Below are 18,974 nucleotides of genomic sequence, written 5' to 3'. Positions count from 1 at the left end.
CTGCTGTCCATGCATGTGTGCAGGCCAGAGTGAGTGTGTGTGTGTGTGTGGGGGGGGGGGATCCACAGGAATTAGGTAATATTGACATGGTTGGTTCAACCCCACCCTCCCAACAATACTAGGATCAATGTACCAGATCAATAGAAGTCATTGACAATAACTGAACTTCTCATGTGATCAGTGAAGGAGAAAATTCACTATTTTTTAGTAGTGTGTGTCCCACGAGCTCATTCATCACACTGAATGTTTACAATAATAAATAAAAAAAACAAAACATGCATACCCACATGCAAGCTCATACACAGGAGCGCAGAAATTCATGAACACACAAACACACACACAGCAGGGGCAAACAGGCTCTCTTTAGACACGGCATGATTGGTCACTTTTTCCCTCTCTCTCCCTTCCTGCTGAAATAGTTTTAACAAAAGAGAGGGAGCTGGAGGGGGAGGGGTGGCGTGGTTGGGGGAGGGGATGTATGTGCTGCTCTGTTGTCACTAGGCAAGGGGGGGGGGGGGGCTTGAGGGCAAGCGAGGGAGTGTAGGAGAGAGAGAGAGAGAGAGATAGAGTCCTGGAAGAGAGTACACACACACACACACAGTCACACATACACATTCACGTCGGCTCCTCTGTTGTACTTTTTTTGGGGGGGGGATAGTGGATTACTTTCTAAATTGAAGCACTCGGTGAACAAACCCCAGGCATGATCAGGTCAGTAAACCATTTCACTCATTTGCTGAAAAATTGTTTGTCTCCTTTCATCAGTAATGACAATGTTTCTGCAGTGTCTTGCACATTCCTGTCATTTCCAGGGCTCTCTGTTCTCTCCCAGTGTATGAAATGTCCTCTTTTAATGTGCTATTCATATGCTTCCTCAGTTGTACACGCTATGGTTTCGTTTCTTTATACATACGTATGCCGTTCTGATTCATTTGTCTTCTACATGTCAACCCAGGTTGGCTGTTATATGTCCAAAGGATTCTCCTGTTCTGCACTCATTTTTGCCCTTATGTATTCCATGTTAGACAGGATCTGCACAGAGTACAAAGTTCCCTTTGCTGTTATGGTCTCTGGTGTTTGTGTTGTAAAATGGGTGGCTTCAAAGAGTCAGAAACTTGTCTTGGCTGGCCATGTGGTTTTGTGGTCAGGGTGTAAAAGCCCCCTCCATGGCTGGACATTTAGTATTCAGATTGTTTCTTGATCGGTTGCTCACACACGTGCATGTGTGTGTGCGCACATCTAAACAGACAGAAAAAATTGAGCATAAGAAACTTCACCTGTCAATATCACTTATTTTCTTCAAGTACTTCCCAACCATCTTCACAATACTCGTTTTAACAGGAATATTCAATTAACCATGTAATAAATGCAAACAAGCGAGGGCATTTTTAACTATTTGTACTTTATACATGTACCACATGTGTGTGTCCTCTATACGTGTACATGTGCAATGTCAATAAAGATGATGTTATCTTATCTTACCAATTTCTGGTTATATTCACTGTGTCTCTTGGCTCTGACACTGGCATGTGGGTGCTCTTCAGGTGGCAGCGTGTCGGAGCGGTGTTGAACTGTGAAATGAACTATGGAGGGGTGCAAGGAGCCCGTCACTAGCCCAGCCAGCAGCCACACAAGCACCAGCAGCAGGACAAGCAGTAGCCCGGGGAGGGCCCGCAGCATGCAGCTGGGCCCTCACTAACACCAAGTGGACCCGGTCCTCTCCTCTTCATCTGGGTCTAGGGCTGCAGAATGCTCAGTCCAGTCACCCCATACAGTAAGTCTTCATGTTTAACATGTGTGTACACTGCCTATACTTGAGTTAACAAGCTGTGTGGTCATGTATGAACGTGTTACATAAGAACAGTGGGACCTAGCTTGGTTTGAGACTGTTTTTCTGTGCAACCGCATTTCTCCAGGACTCATCTCCTGTGGCTCAGTAAAGGGAAGCAAGGGGCTGGGGTGGGGGGGGTCTCTGAGAAGTCATTTTGAGAAGGGAGATATGCTAATGGCTTTAACAGCTGAGTCTCCAGGCTTTGCATTGAGGAATTTCACAGAAAGTGTTCAGTTGCCGTTTTTTTCAGCCCCTCCATGTGAATATAGTCAGGCAACAATTTGTTTAAACAAACAGCAGCTAAAGTACCGGGGTCTGGTTTGTCTAAGGAGCAGCACAGACATACAGTGGAGCCGTAAATTGTATTCAGAGGTGGGAAAATATTTTACTTTTTTTTAATGTACTTTGTAAACAACGACAGCACCATAGTATGCTGAAAGTTTGGGGGCAATCTTACTGCATCTTTATTTCAGGGAGAAAACAACTCATGTAAAAGTGTATCGGATTATGATGAAGGTGTTTTGTGTTGAAACACCACTTCCTCTGCACGATTCACAAAAACACAGTGTGATTTTTCAGTGTGGTCAGAGTAGATGTTTTCTATGTTTATGTATTAGTATGCAAAAGGAGATTAAATCACATAAATCTCTGCAACACATCACCACATAGTCCTGACTTGCATGTGTGCTAATCATGAGAGGTTGCTATCCAGGCTGATGAATATGCTTATATTGACTGACTGGGCTATTGATTAAGGCCAAGCTTTAACAGGATTACAACGCTAACCTGATTGGAATAATGCAACAGGGATTTACTTCTAGGTTTTTTGTGCATTCTAAAGAGCTCCACAAATATCCAGAGACAAACAGTGGAAAATAACAGAGAAAAGGGGACATTTCTGAGCAGGCAGACGTTTTCGTTAACGTTCGAATGTCAAATTCCTCCTTCAAAAAGAATCACGGTGTCACGGCAAATTTCTCCCCACAGAAACTTCACCTGCACACAACCTTGGGCTGCCATTTATTTTTACAGCCACAACTGTTTCAATCAAATCTCACAGGCGCACACATTTTTTTTGTCAATCTGTACGTATGCACAAACAAATAAACATACAGCCACAATCACCCGCACCTCATTATGGGCCCCTCATAGTGTGACATCAAGAAAGTAATGACCAGTTTCAGCCATTTTTAGTTGTCAGTTACCAGGGTGAAGTGGCTCTGTGAATGAAAGCCAGATCGTTAGTAAGCTGGTGTCACCAGCTGCTCATTAGTCCAGCAAAGAGGGACAAATAAACATCACACACACATGTACAACGTAGTAATCATGAAAGCTTGTTAAGCAAATTGTAGCACACTTTAGAGTGGAGATCTGTGCTGCTACTTGTAATGGTGGTGGTGAAATGTCAGAGAGACAGAGAAAGAGCCAAGTGAAGGGCAGATGGAGAGGACGCCAGGAGGGACTGGTCAGCTGCAGCCTGATATATGAGTGGACACAATAAGCAGAGAGGCCAGACCAGCCTCTGCCACATGTGTGTGTGTGAGCTAAAGGAGTGGGGGAAGGGGACAACTGACCACACAGGCTCGGACACACGGTCCTGTCTCTGCTACAGCACAGAGGGAAGGAAGGAGGCTCCAGGAAGGAAGAGTTTGGGGGCAAAATCCATATGTATAAAAAAAATATAAATCAAAATGAGAGGAAAAGAATGATCAAAATTATTCAGAGAAAACTAGCTTCTTAGCAGTTCTCGGAGATGAATCTGTGAGACTGATCTGCTCTAGAGGGAAAGGCCATATTCTGAATGAAATTGTCATAGTTGCAAATGACTTGTAGGTTAGAGATGTGTAAAACTTGAGTCACATATGGTACTGTAGTTGATTGGCTGACAGCAGTGTAGCCTGGTGGACTGTGCACGCCTGGAGAAAAAAGGGGGAAGGGGAAAGAAGAGGGAGAGGGAGGGTTCTGTGCTCACTAGACCCTCCTTCACACTGGCTTCATGCTCAGCGTTATAGACTATGGTCAGAGCTTACGTAACAATCTAACCCTCATTTACTCTGGAAGCAAGGACAACAGAGATAGCTGGAAAATGTGTGTGTTGCTGTGCTGTCCACTGTCCCCTGTCACAGGAATCCCGACAAGCTCCATGTATATTCATGTGCCACTGCTCCTCTGATGTGTTCTGTATTGATTGTACAAGCAGCGGTGTGAATTAACTCTAACTAATACAAATCACCCAATAATGTACAAACAGCTGATAGGGTCATTTATCAGCACTGTAAGCAAGCATGTCCTCTCTCTGCTTGCTCCCTTCCTGCAGTCTGGGAGTGGACAGTGTGTGTTGAGCGTATGGAGAGGATATGTGCTTTGTAAATAGATCTCAGGTTAGATTCCTGGCATTCCAGCAGCCTGACTCATCCGATGGATGACCAAAAGCTCCTCTGCCTGTTGGCCAGCTGAAGCTAAACACTGCGCTAAAAGCATAATGCAGCGGGAGAGCTCGAGCCTGTGTGCGTGTGGGCGCATCTTGGTTTGTGTCTGCCCATCCTCAGGAAATGTAAGTCTTTGCTTATTGTGAGTGAAGTAAAAGCATTAACAGAGGACCTTTCAGCTCCAGAAGGCTGACTTCTGTTTCCACTCCCGATCTAACAAACCAGCCGGCCAACCAGCCACCTCTGATGCTCCACAACCCCCAAATCCCATTCCAGTCAAGTCCCTTCCCCCACGCACACTTTCATCTAATCAACCCCTAATTACTCATACTGACCATGCAGTGGACCACAGGTCAAACTAGCCTCCACTGAGAAAACATCCATGACTTGCAGTAATTGTGTTTCCTAGACAGAGGATAATTTGGTGAATGTCCCAAGTTTGCTACAGAACCCATAACCCTCATTAAGAAATAATGGCTACAAAGCACTGAAACTATTTTTGGTGGGGGTTGCTGACAGCTCAACAGAGAGCTGAGAGGGTTTCTCTCAGTCCATCACTTTACTGGATGTATGAGGCAGCTGTTTACATGCACCCACCTCCATGATTTACACCCTTGTGCGCACACATTGCATATTTTTCTGTTTGCTGTACCTTGAGGCTAACCTTGTATAGCCTTGATGAGGAGAGAAGACAAGAGACGGGAGTAATTAATTTAACTTTACTTCCTGCTCGGGGCAGATTAAAGGAGACTTACTTGCTTTTGCTTGGACAATTAATTACATGTTCATGCACACTGGAGACAGATTCATGCTTAAAAAGTGAAAGCCCCCTTTAAGTCCATCACTAAAATGTTAGGGAATATTCCACGATGGGAGTACTGTGTAAATGGGTTCAGGGAAATTTGTACTGCCAATTTCCCACCTCAAGACCAAGTGAAGGGTTAAATCTGCCTGACAAAAGATGTTTTCATGTAGGACGAGCGAACCAATTACACAGCTCCACGGATTACATAATTTAAATTAGTCTCTACTTCTGTCTAGCTTAGCATTCAATAGCAGTGTTAATATATCAAATGCATGTTTCTGTGAGTAGTAGATCATGAAAAATGTTGAATATTAAATATATTACAAAGATGCTGGCACAAGATTAAACAGCTCCTCGTTCCGCCAGGCCCCTGAAAACGTAGATCCAAATCTGGCCTTGCCTCATCTTGTTCTTTATCTTCTGCTGAGTTTTATGACTGTTTGCATACACAAGTGTTGCATTACCTCCATCTGCTGGACTGCCCCTTGCCCCATCTTTTCCAGCACTGGCATGTGTAGAAAGGTTTGAGATAGAAAAGTTCTGGATACATGTGTGAATAGTAACACACTAGCTGTACGTGTAGAGTGTGCAGGATTGGTCTGCTTGGGATGTAAGTATTTTCTTTGAAATTCATTCTAGCAAAGGTTCCTATTCAAGCCTCTCTTATAACATAATTTACAGTACCTGTTGCAAGTCTCTGGTAGACAAAAGAGGTGGCTGCTCAGATTATCATTCAGAACTATTACTGTAGACAAAAGTTTCCTCTTTAAATTAATAACATTTGGGTACTGAACAGATATTTGAGAGTGATTTGTATGTCTGCATCAGACTCACCTCACCTCACCTGAGCCATAGTTCAAGTGTCTGAGTTATCGGCGTGGACACTAATAATTACACCAGGTTCAGGCCTGCAGTATCAAATGCATCATTATCATTCACCTCAATGAGATAAAAATGTCACTGCTGAGGACTCTGGGATGCACCGTACAGAGGGAAACAGGGGAGATTACTGTGGAAGTTTTATTACTGTTTTATTATTGTTTCCACGTCACTGGTGAAACTGCAAACACTTTACGGCTGCATAGTCTGATAAAACTTTTAAAACTTTACTTTGCAGTTTAAGCCGTAAACATACACATACACACACAAGTACAAGAATTGATTTTAAGTATAAAAATGGATAAAATAGTTAATATTAACTACTTACAACAATACCTGAGATCTCCAGTTCTACAACTAATCTATGCACAAACTGCCTGGAAAAATCCTGGGGCACCCATGAATAGATGAACATGAGCTCATACTGAGTCTGTGCAGATCTTGTATTGCACCTCGTCCTGGGTGATCCAAACACAAGTGGACAGCTTATACTTGGCTTTACAATGCGTCTCTACATGCGTCTTGAGCAATCACTTGTGATTGAATCTCACTTCCCTGATCTTTATGCAAATAAACACATACATCACTTGGACAAATGAACACAATGTTTTTACACAAAGAAAGAAATAACTTAATGTACGAGGGATTTCCAAGAAAGCCCAAATAATTAGAATTCAAGTTCAAGACAAATTCTCCTAACTCAGCAACTCACAAAATGGAATGATTTTTTAAGGTCTGGCAACTTTCTCCACAGGCAACAAGTAGTTTATATTATATATTAATGTTTACCATATTTGTCAAATTTGACATGTTTAATGTGACTAAAATGTTGTCTTCTTTCATAAATTTGCTGGTGAAATCGGTCGAAACAGTGTGTTCAAACAGTTGTGAACTTTAGACGCAGACAGGCTGGTGTGGTAACAAAATTAATTTTTTTACAAGGAAAGAAATGTATTGCATTTAATGCTGAATGTACATGAGAGCACAAGTGATTAAGAATTTGCCATAGCCAAAGATTTTAATTTCTCCTGATTTAACAACCCTCAAATTGTGTGATTTGTCAGGGAGTCTTGCTCTTGGGATATTGCTGTTACGAGTTCAGTGGTGAAATCAGCCAGACCAAACAGACAGTGCGTTCACAAACATCTGCTGCTTACCTGAGCAGGTAATACATCCCAGACTTATAATTTGAATTACAGTGAACCAAATGGAAGTCAGACTACCAGCATGCGCTGTTGTTGTGGCTTCTTGTTGACTCACATATGGCATCAGTTGAGCAGGTGGTCCGTCCGTGTGGCTCAGGACACATTTCTGTACACACTGCTAACAAAATGTGGCTATATGTGACCCAGACCACTTCTGAATGTGGTCTGAGTGATCAGGTCTCAAATGCATCCTCAGCGCAAATGAAAGCTGTTGACTTGTGATTCGATCATTCAGGACACATGTTAATATCAAGTCTGACCAGGCTGAGTGAACAAACATGGGTATACAAAGTCCTAAACGCTTCTAAAAGAAAGAGGCTGGAGAAACAAAGGGAGTGAAGCTGGACCCCACAGCTGTGGTAGTTGTTTGGCATACATAACATGTTTTTTTGTGTCCAACTGCTAACATAAACTGAGAGGTCTAATCATCCTTCCTGCTCCTGATTTTCTCATCCCTGAGAGCTTTACATACACTTCATGTGTCCAGTAACTGAACTGCTGAATGACAGAGAGGAAACACTGATGCCAGTCGACACCATGATAATCACAATGATGAAGGAAAGCTGTCATAGCACCAAGTAGTAGTTCTCATCTAAGACAGGAGGGGTGTTTCCAAGCCTCAAGCCAACATGAGGTGCTAGATTAGGGTTAGGGGCTCCCTCACTCATCCCTCTTAATACCTCAAACCATGCCCCATAATATCCTCGCTATAACACAGATGTCCGAAGCTGCACCACTCAAGAGCACTAAGAGGTTTTAATCTGTCGCAGGAATTTACATTTTGTGGAAAATAGGTAAACATGGCAGTGTTCTATTTAATGCAATCCTATTAAGGAACATTCTTTGTAAAATATGAGCTAAGACTATCTTACTGTGTTCAAAATGTGAAAACTTAAAAGAAACTCCGACATGGGAAATATGAAAAGGTAACAAAATGCAAAATATTGCTCTCTTAATCAGCTGATAAAAAGACCAAAGATGTTAAAGCAGGGTTACATTAACAAAATAGTTTTCCACTTTTGAGACATCTCAGAAATTTTACTGATTAGTGCTTTATTTTGAGTAAATCTTCTGTATCTACTTCACTGTGATGTCTTGGAATAAAACCTTCACCAGACTTATAGGCTTACTGTAGTAATGAAGAATAAGCTCATCAGCGGTGATGCTTCTTTAATTCTTGTCCATGACTGTCAGGTTTGTCACCAGGCGCAATGACACTCCCATAAGCCCCATGTGCTCTAATCCATCATTAGTCTGGTTTTCTCAGTCTGGTCTTTAACTCATCCAGACCCTCCAGTTCACTAGTCAATCATCTCCTTCAGTTTGCTTAGTTTCCACACTCCTCTACTGAATCCTGATAAGGATTCCAGACTTAGTACATTACTGCGGTTGAATATGTCTTGGATAGATTATACAGATGGTCGGATGAAGACAGGGTGAGAGGAATGGATTGAAGGCAAAGCGGCAAACGATTGGCCCATGCCTGCAATCAGCATGACCAGTGAGTACTAGTCTGATGATTCTGTGTTTCTGTCTGTAGGCAGGCACATTGTAGGTTAATGTTCTGTAAGTTAATGTTCTGTTCAGCTAAAATCTGTGACTGCATCAGTGGCTGTAGACTCATTCTCAGTCGTTAGCAGTTCTCAGTTTACTCAATTTCAAATGTTGCTTTTATACATGTTGCCCAAAATGACAAATCACAACTCTGACTCTAGAAGCTTTGCAAACTGTTTAAAATACAACACCCTCTATCTTTATATCTTCAATTTTGAGAAGGAGGAAAATACAGTAGCCAAGCACTCATTTCTATAATATCATTATATAATTATTTCATTCAACAGTTTCTTTACATTAAAACTGAATCATCTTGGAGGTTCAAGTAGCTCTGTAGCCTGCAGCCTGCACTGAGACCCCTAATTCTTTGGTAACTTTTTTTTTTTAATATTTCACATGTTTTCACCATGAGAAAACTGCTCCTAAGTGATGACAGTCAAGCGCTGCTTTACCTTTCTGCTGCTTTAATCTTTTTGCTGTCTACATATGTGAAGGTGCCTCCTCAGTACAGCACATCCACTTGTATCTTAGTAGCAGTTGCAGTGGACTTTAAATCCTAATTTATAACAACAGAAGCTATGATGACTTCTTACTTGTGACCATTTATCTTATTCTTGAATGTATTTCAGAGGGACTTTTGGGGCTCTGATATTAGCATGAATGAAGACTGGACACTTTGACTCTGTAACGAGAAATGTTAGTAACAGTCACTTCACAGACCCTGAAACAAACCCTCAAATCCCTGAATGGGCTGTGCAAGGGATCACTCAGGTGACTGAGTCAAGATCTGTAGATTTACTGTGGAATACAATGAATCAACACCCTGTAGTCAGGGTTAAGTATTTTCCTTATTCTATTTTACATACAGCACATTAGTGTACATGAACTCCCATGAGAAAGGCGATGTCTGTCATCTAAATTGGAGCTTGTGCCGGTCGAGAGCGCTACGATCCCTGCACTGGATGAGTAGGATTATTGGGCTGAAGGATCATTTAATTTAGGGATCAACATGTGGACCATTTGAGGCCCATCTGGTGGTCCTGGTGGACATGTGACATGACCTGGCATAATCCACATTTAGACAGACATGTGATGGAGTGTGTGTGTGTGTGTGTGTGTGTGTGTGTGTGTGTGTGTGTGTGTGTGTGTGTGTGTGTGTGTGTGTGAGAGAGAGAGAGAGAGAGAGAGAGAGATAATGAATAAATCTCAACACCTGCCACTGCCACTATTGTTTCACACACACCAGAACAAGCCTTCATAAACAGGCTTGGCCCAATGTGTAGAACATGTTGAGGGATCAGGGCTTGAACTGAAACAGTTAGTTGTTTAGTCAGTGAATAGACAATTGAAGTAATTGTAGAAATGTAAATTCATTTTGCTGTGTTTCTCTGTATTATATGTCATTGTAAATTGAATATTTTTTGGTTTCACTGACTGGTTGGACAAAACAATACAAGAAGGAAGATGTCACTACAAAACAAAAGTATAAATCAGTGAACTACTGGCAGATTAACCAGTGAGGAAAGTAATCATTTGTTGCGACATCCTCATCCCAAATCAAAGAAAAAGCCAAAAAACAATGACAGCATGTTGTCCAGGACTGTAAAACTGTAAAACAACCATCTATGGCACATGATGTTACCTGTCATAATGAAGAGGAAAACATTTCTCTAAAACTGCATAACAATGTTCAAACAGAAGGATTGTGTTGTATTCTTCATCCTGAAGTCAGAAGACTTAATTATGTCAAAATTATGTCCAAATGCTCAAAGGATTTGGAATTTGGACACATTTGGTGTCAATTTATCACTAACATGCTAAAAAAAAGACATTTTCAAAGTATAATCACACTGCCCAGCGCTGTTCGAGGGGAAACTCTCCATCCCAGGCCTGGGGTCAGGACAGTTTAATAATACTCTGCAATGCCTGGAATGTCAGCCTAATGCCTGTTCAAAAAGACAAGGCCTGCAACAGCCAAGCGAAAGCCTACAACCACTAAACCAGCAGCTTACCCTGTTTTTGCAAATGAATAATCTCACATGACTTTTTTTCTTTAACTGTTCAATCAATTGATACACATGTAATAGTGTTCATGGATGTGCTGGTCCAGTCTCTTGTGTAGTATGATGAAAAACTACTCTGTTCTCTACACCCCCCCAACACACACACACACACACACACACACACACACACACTTCTATTCCCCCTGTCCAGCAGACCCCTGAGGTTTGGGCCGAATTAGATCACACGCTCGGTGGGGGTGGCTTTGCGGACTAAGAGACCACAGAGAGACAACAATGGCCCCAATGTGAGAGAGGCAAAGGCACAGAACAGTGCACAGGCTGATAGAGGCTTATCGCCGTGGAGACCAGGCTGGGGGCTATGTTGCCGGCTTCACATGAAGATTAGGACAGTTGTCCCCTGCATGCGCAAGACTGTGCAGAAGACCGAGGGCTAAGCATTGACATGTTTCTGGAGAGGGGTCAGTTAGCCGAGTTACTTATGAGGGCAGATATGAATGAGACCAGACTTCTATCTTGCTTGTGAGTTTTTAAAGACAGTCCAGACAAAACAGGGTCCAGATGAAAGGCTGCAGATATGTACTGATTTAAAACATTTGATATATCATTTAAAGACAAACTAACGGATGTGCTTTGGTCTTGTTTCTGTCAGGTCTGTTGAAGATGCACTGGTCTCCGGAGCACACCGCCCCCTTATCTCAGTGGCCTGAGCAGCACCTAGATGTCACCTCTACCACCTCACCACCATCTACCCACAAACACGACCCCTACTCTCCAGCAGCCCGCCGCAGCTTTGCCCCTGCGGGTTACCCTTGGGCCAGTGATGACATATCAGCCCTTACAGCTTCTTCTCTGCTCAAACGCTACGCTGAGAAGTACTCGGGCTTGGAGCTGTCCTATGAACGTCCTGCCACAGGTGCTTACTCTGAGCCTGGAACTTTTCTGAAAACTGAATCTGAGCCCTGGGCTCTGGGTCAGGGCATGGAGTGTTACCCCGGGCTGGAGGCATTAACCAGCGCCAAGGTGGGCTCTGCATCTGTGGGCATCCCAGCCACAGGAAGTGTGACGGTTGTGAGCAGTAACTTGGCCTCTGAGCCAGGCTACAGTGGTGCTGGTCCCTGCAGTGCCCCATCAACTCAGGAATACCCTCCTGCCTACAACAGCACCTACCTGTCTTCAGGATACTGCCCTCAGCCCAGTGCAGCACTTCCACCTGCCCCACTACACTCTTTGCAGGCTGCACCCACTCTAGTGCCCAGCTACAGCGCCAGCACTCCTGTCTACAACTACCCTCCTGGGTGCTACCCCCAAACCAGCCTGCCCTCTGGATACAGCCACCCCAGTGCCTCCTATTTGCCCTCTGGGATTAGTGCCCCCACTCCTCTGGCACCTAGGCCAACCATGGTAGGGGGCAGTTACAGCTACCCATCTCACAGCCTTGGAGGGAGCTCTGAGGCAGGGGTGCCACTGAAACGCAAGGCCTTTGAGATGGCAGAGGAAGGACAGGAGGGAGCGGAAATAGAGGGGTCACGCTACAGAAAGTATGGCAACGGCCATGGAAACAGTCATGGCAAAGGTCAAGGCAACGGGCATGGCAACGGCTACGATATGAGTGCTTCAGCCTCAGACCCACAGGCTTTCAAACCTTTAAAGCCCCTGATGTCACCCCCTTATGGTGGCGCAAGAGACTACAGCCCACCATCAGGTCTAGCAGGAGAGAGTGTGTCAGGGGAGCACAACTTTCCTCAGCAACAAAGAATGTCTATGAAGATACCTGCATCTCACACACGGTCTGAGGACCCAACTGGAGGGCGCTGACAACCCTGATTGGCATTTGAGACGATTCTCTCACTTTTTGAAACCAGCCAGGGTTCAAAATCCAGACAGACGTGGCGGAATTAACTTGGATTTGTCAATGAAACATTTCATTTCACTAGAGAACACAAGAAGGCACAAGACTGGTATTTCTTGTGCATCTTTAACATTTTCATTAGTCGTGTTTTTCCAAAGATTCACAGGTGCATTTTGCCCTGTAAGGTTGAGGTAAGTCTAAGGGGTGAGGTGAAGGCATTCTCTACAGCGACAGCATTAAGACAGTCTAAATGTGTGAGTGTCTGTTTCTCTCAGGATGATATTTATTTCCTGTCTGCTACTGTGACGGCATTACTGCAACGTTGCTGTTTTAGAAGTTGGTGTAATTATTTGTGGCCGTTATGTGTGTAAAAGGCCTTTGACTGCAATATGTTCTACCACACCACAAAAATCAATAATGACCAAAAAGTAAGGAGAGCAATAACTGAAATGGTGAGATTGCCATATTACTTCAGCACAATCACTGCTACTTTACACAGGCTTACTGCAAGGTTTGGTTTGTCACTTGGCCTTGAGAAATGAGAAATGAATGTTTCCCTGCTCATCCCATGCTTTCCCCTAACCTTTATTCATTCTCAGTTATGTTCAGTTTCTTTAACCCATTTTTTTTTCACGTACTTTATCTTATTCTATCCTGCTGTCCTGCTTCTTGTTCTCAACCTTTTTCATTGCTGAAGAACTTTTGTTTTTGCCCATTTTATACATACAGAGCTGCTTATCAAAAAATTACACAGCATACATGAAACTGCCCATTTAATTGTCTCTGATGCAAAGAAAGAATGGGGAAATAATCTTGGATTTTTGTTCATTTTAAAATTTATTTCACAGTATAACAGTATATGCAACTTCAAAGCACATCGTTTACTTGCAGATTTCTACTGATGTGAAAACTAACAGGTCTATTTTCTAAAGAATCTGTGACTAATGTAATATCCAGCTTATGCCTTCTCTTACTTATTTTTTCAAAATATCTCGTGAAGTAATCTGCAAATATATACAAATCTACAAAACTACCCAAAAAAGAAGCACGTGTAAGTCTGCATACTGCTAAAGTTCACTAAGAACAAACAGTTTCTAAGCTTGTTTGTTACTTCTGTTGGATGCACGGCCCAAACTGAGGCATGCAGGTTGCAGTGGAGGATATGCGTTTCTGAGTGAGTGCCTCAACATTACATTCTCTATGAAAATCTACCTGCTCGTCTGCTGGGATTTACCTTCTCTGTTTTTTTTTTTTTTTTTAATGCATTCTCTTTACTTTTGCATCTCAAAAGGATGATTTATAGTCATGTTATTGAATACTCAGGAAGAATATTGTTACCTCAGAATGATAAAATAAGAATGTATGTTATTACCTTAGGGTGTTTGTAGGGAGCTTTATGGAGAAAGATGAAAACGGAGCCGTGGCTTTTATGAGCAACACATACTCTGAACACTTCAGGGAAACGATTAACTTACAAGGCCTTTGATACTAACACACACACACACACACACACACACACACACACACACACACTGCTTCTTCGCTCTGGGAAATTAAACTTGAGGTTTGTGTACCAAGGCCTGAAATGTTGAATGTAATTCAGATATTTTTTTTAAAAGGACAATACATGCCATAATGTACATCTTTGATGTTTTTAGATATATGAAACATATTTTCTTCATGTATAGATGTAATCCTCTTATAGGTTTTGGTGGACAAATGAATGACATGTTAAGTGTTAGTGTAGTTAGTGGGGAAACGGTTTTGTGGACAAACTGTCAAAACAAAGCACTCCTGATAAATGACTTCTGACATACCAAGACGTACACAAAATACACGTTTTGCTCTATAATATGTAGGTTTATTAAATGTCTTAATGTGTCCAATTCCCATATATCAGTATTTTAAAACCGCTTGACACAGTGTCACCATTCAGTCAGCTTGACTTTAGCTCTAATATGAACTGCCATCATGAAAAAGGAAGAAGTTAAATATTAAACAAGTATGTACACTGTCGGAAAATATGTACCGTTACAACTTTACAACTATTTGTCAATGAGTTTTAGCTTTGTTGCTCCACTATGCCATCCCTTCATATGTTGTGTCATACTATTCTGTTTGTTTCTTTTAAATTAAGTCCTCTTGGGGTAACAAAACTGAACTCTTGCCTAAAAGCAAGCCCAAAGAGTGGATCCCCTTTACTAATAAAAATTCAGGCTGAAATACAGCTTCAGATTCAGTCTGAAACTCAATACGATTATAAAGTATTTTAATGCCTCTTGGAAATAAATGCACATTCAAAAAAGTAGACACAAAACTACATATTAATGAAAAGGTGTTAAGCAAATGATAATGTATTCTTACCCTCAGATTTGAAAAGGATTTAAGCGCTTAGCTACAACAGTTGAATGCTCTTCAATGCCACAGAAGAAGAATGTGTTCTACATTAACCTTCACATTGCAATAAACAACAGTATTTGCTGATACTCTAATTCACTGAAGTAAGTGGAATTGAATTTGTCCAAGAGATGGAAACTGACATTTCAGTGTTATCTGTGTAATTCAGTTGTACTTTTTTGTATCTTGTACATTCTCTGTAACCATTTCTACCTCATTTTGAAGACATTGTACATGGAAATATTTATTTCATGTCATTTCACATGCCAGTTTCAGGAGCAGTGTTTCTAGTTCTTGACCTGTTATAGTCTACCTCACTAAAGGCTGTTGTGTCATGGAAATGAAGATATCACACCAAACCCGCCTTCGTCTTTTTGTTTGTGTGGTTAAAAAATGTTTGAGTAACAGTAACTGAATGTCTGCCCAGAATAACTACGCTTCTTCACTCTTCACAGCCAGTATTGCAATATAGTCAGCTGAACACGCAAAAGTGTACAATTTGTCTACAGGCAAGCATATAATTTCTAAAATAAATGAAGAACTACAATTTTATTTGGGTTTAAATGGAGCAAGAACTCAACCAAGTTAACCAAGTTAATTCCCAATCTGTAAAACAGTCCTTTACCCTATAATTTGGATCACATTACAAAGTCCTTCCTACTAAACTTTCTAAAAACTGAGATACTGGACCAATAAAATTAAGGACACCTAAATGTTTATTTCTCCTTCTAGTAAACTGTAATTTTGTTAAACTTCTTCCTCAGCATGTAAAACTGCTAAATAACCACAGGGCCATTTGTGTTATATGAAGACCCCAAAGGAAGCTCAAGAGAGCATAGAATAAGGAGGACTGGAAGAATGGAGAAGATCCTGACCCTCTTCCACCGGACTCCACCCCCTGTCCACAGCCTTATTGTCTGGAGGGCGGAGGGCATGCACCGGCGTGTGACAGATGTCTCAACCTTTTGTCCTTTCATCCACAATGAATCTAACCATGCTGCAACATCAAACTATTTGACAGCAAAACCCTTTTATCTAACTTACCTTCAATTATATTGGTTATTTTCATCAAATCCCCAAAGGTCCCTGCATCATAAACAATCTCAAATCATATTCCTGGCAGTGGCAGCAGGGGTGGAAACCAGCCATCCTCATTTAAACATTTTGCTAAACCCTCAGTCTGGCTCTCGTCCACTCAGCTCACCACCATCTCAGACCCAGGTTCAGGTTCTGAGTAAACAGGTCAGCTAGTTTCTGCTATTTAGAAGTAAGGCTCAAACTGTGACTATGTATATGAATCAAATTAAGGAAGCATCAAAAGTAAGCATTAAGCATTGGGGTCTAACAAATAATTAATTCTTAATTCACATTTTATACCTGTTAAAATGTGTCTGACAACAATTCTTTCCTCAATTCACATAAACATCTGCTGCATAATAACAAGTCTGACAGTGACACCTACAGGATCTTATTAAGAAGTATCATATTATAGAAGATAGCTGTGAAAATAATAGTATCACTGACAACAGCCATATAAAGGTATTTACAAAATCTTATAAAGATGGAAATAAATATACACACATATGCATATATTTAAGGAGAACACATTATAAGCAAATTAATGAATCATGAATGTACAGACTTACGGCTTCCAGGTTTCCAGGATCTGTTTGTGTCTTTCAATGTCAAGATTCTGTCTTTTGCTCTTCTACTTCTTTTTTTTCTTCTTGTCATTTCTCAGCTGGGTTTAAGTCCACTTTCACAAACGTATTTTCTTTCCACAAAAGGCTCTTGCCCTCCACATTAATTGTGCACTGTCACCCTCGTGTTTCAGGATCTTATGCGGTGTGATACTTCACTGTTACAGGCCGGTCTTCAGGACTGTCCTCAGGCTTGGAGGAAACTTCAGTATGTTGTCCAGTGAGGTGGATGGGACTGCAATGTGTGTTAAACGCAGCAGCATTTTCATGTGTTCTTCAGTCACATTTGGACAATTTTGCTGTGAGGTTTAGACCTTCGGGGAGAAAATGGGTGGAAGAAGTACTGAGATCTTTTAAATAAGTCAAAGCAGAAAAACTTACAGTATAAAAATACTACATCTTCACTTCAAAGTACATGAAGCACCAAAAGTTAAACTCAAAAAACAGAATGACAGCGATCACTGCTTTATTGTAATATTTATTACATTATTGGGGTATTATGGCTGATGCATTAACATAAACATATAGTAGTTGGCTGGGGGGTGCTTTTTTCATCTATTTAAACACTGCTATTTAATATCAAAGTATCTACATCATGCAAAGTTACCACAAGAAAATAAATAATAATGTAGTGCACTTAATGTACATTCACTCATGTTCCATCTCTGGGAAAAGCAATCAATATCAGGAAAAGGATGTCCTCCTGTATAGAACTATCTGCTAAAGCAAATAGAAGCATTACAGCAGCACATCTTGTGGTCGGCTTTACTTGGGTACATAAACTTTCCTTCTGCTTAAAAATGTCTCTCACTTAATTGCACTAGCTAAAGTTGTCCTTGTGACTAGACTGAACGTGGTGTACAGTTAAAGACGAACTGCTGTTCGTAAACACAACATTCAAAGATGGCCTCTCCTGCCTGGCGCAGCAAATGAAACAAGCAGTGGTGCTCGAGCGAGCTATGCAGTAAATGAAGAGAGGGAGCGGTGTTAGCACAAACAAAGCAGCGAGTCAGAGAAATAACAAATGATTTCCTGATTCTTTCATGCTTTCTACATTCGAGACAGACAGGCAGAAGAGAGAGGCGAAGACAGAGACACAGCAGTGTCCAAAGGCTGTCACTGAAATCTTATGTACGCAGCAAAATACTGAGAAAATACAGTCAGAGGGCGCACCTCTGCGGATAAATTCACCACACCTGGACTGAATGATGACGACTGAGAGAGAATACTTTTGAATGACTTTATACAGTGCTCATTAGTGAAATCCTGCATACTTTACCTTTAAGCACTACCTGCCTGCATCTGACCAAACATTAATCTATCGGAAACATTCGTTTTTCGACTGAGTGCATCAACGCTAGCTAGTCTGGAAGTTACAGGGGCTTTGTGCCCTCAATTGTGTCTTACAGGCTAACCAATAATATTTGTATGTACTTACTATACTATTCTTTGCTACAAACACTTGCTTTGAACCTCTTCTCACCATACTTTACTATGTAATACTTCCGCAACAATATATTTTTTTATGTAAAGCTAAATGAACACCAGTGAGTTTCTTAAAGAAGGCTTTACTTGCCCGGGATTGACAAAATTGTGTCTTACAGCACTGAGCTTAAAAAATAGCAATGAAAATAAATATGGCCTGTGAAGCCATCATGAATGACTGTTGTAGGCCCCACACTTTGTTGCTGTTCATCTCTGACAAGCTGATAGTTTGATGGAATACACTATATAGACAAAAGTTTTGGGGCACCTGACCATTACACCAACAGGGACTTTAATGACATCATATTCTAAATACATAAACCGCTTTGCAGCCACAACAGCTTCACCTTTCTACAGGGAAAAGAAAAGGACCTTCCCAAAGTGTTGCCAAAACCTGTCCAAATGTCATTGTCAAAACTGTCTTGGTGTGCCGAAGCATTAACATTTCCCACCCCTGAAAAACAGCCTTATGAAGAGATGTCTGGATAATTTAGTCTATATAGTGTAGCTCACACCACAGGATAAGAGCTAGTTTCCATCCATACACTGTGTGAGTAATTCACGTTGCCTGATGGTGGCACGGTTGGCTCGAGTTACTCCCTTCAAGTCCCACTAGAGGGTGTTGGATAGCTGCAAGAAGTCATTCGAACCACACCACTAATGTCTGTTGAAGGGGTTACAGTAATAAACACAGTCATTAAAGGCTGTGGTCCCAGCACACGCTTACAGGGGCAAGGATGAAAAACACAAATCTCAAACCTAAGGAAAAGAGAGGGCTTTAGGCCACATGTGCCAGTGGCAGCATCGAGGGCCAAA

The 18,974-nt window shown here is 41.6% G+C and overlaps 1 protein-coding gene across 2 annotated transcripts; it reads left to right on the top strand.

The window, feature by feature from the left end:
* Positions 1–550: 550 nt before the first annotated feature.
* si:dkey-195m11.8 (fidgetin) lies at positions 551–16,492 on the top strand. Of its 2 annotated transcripts, XM_046383977.1 has the most exons (3): positions 551–711; positions 1,545–1,774; positions 11,377–16,492. In XM_046383977.1, exons 2-3 carry the CDS (start codon positions 1,750–1,752, stop codon positions 12,540–12,542), a joined length of 1,191 nt encoding a protein of 396 aa, XP_046239933.1. In that variant the 5' UTR covers positions 551–711; positions 1,545–1,749; the 3' UTR covers positions 12,543–16,492. The 2 variants fall into 2 exon arrangements, with proteins under 2 accessions (XP_046239933.1, XP_046239934.1); XM_046383978.1 differs by having other exon boundaries at positions 551–1,774.
* The last annotated feature ends 2,482 nt before the right edge of the window (positions 16,493–18,974 follow it).

This window comes from Scatophagus argus, chromosome 3 (assembly GCF_020382885.2).
Source record: "Scatophagus argus isolate fScaArg1 chromosome 3, fScaArg1.pri, whole genome shotgun sequence".
NCBI lineage: Eukaryota > Metazoa > Chordata > Actinopteri > Scatophagidae > Scatophagus > Scatophagus argus.
Note: the sequence above shows the minus strand (reverse complement) of the source record. Positions and strands in the feature narration are given on the sequence as shown.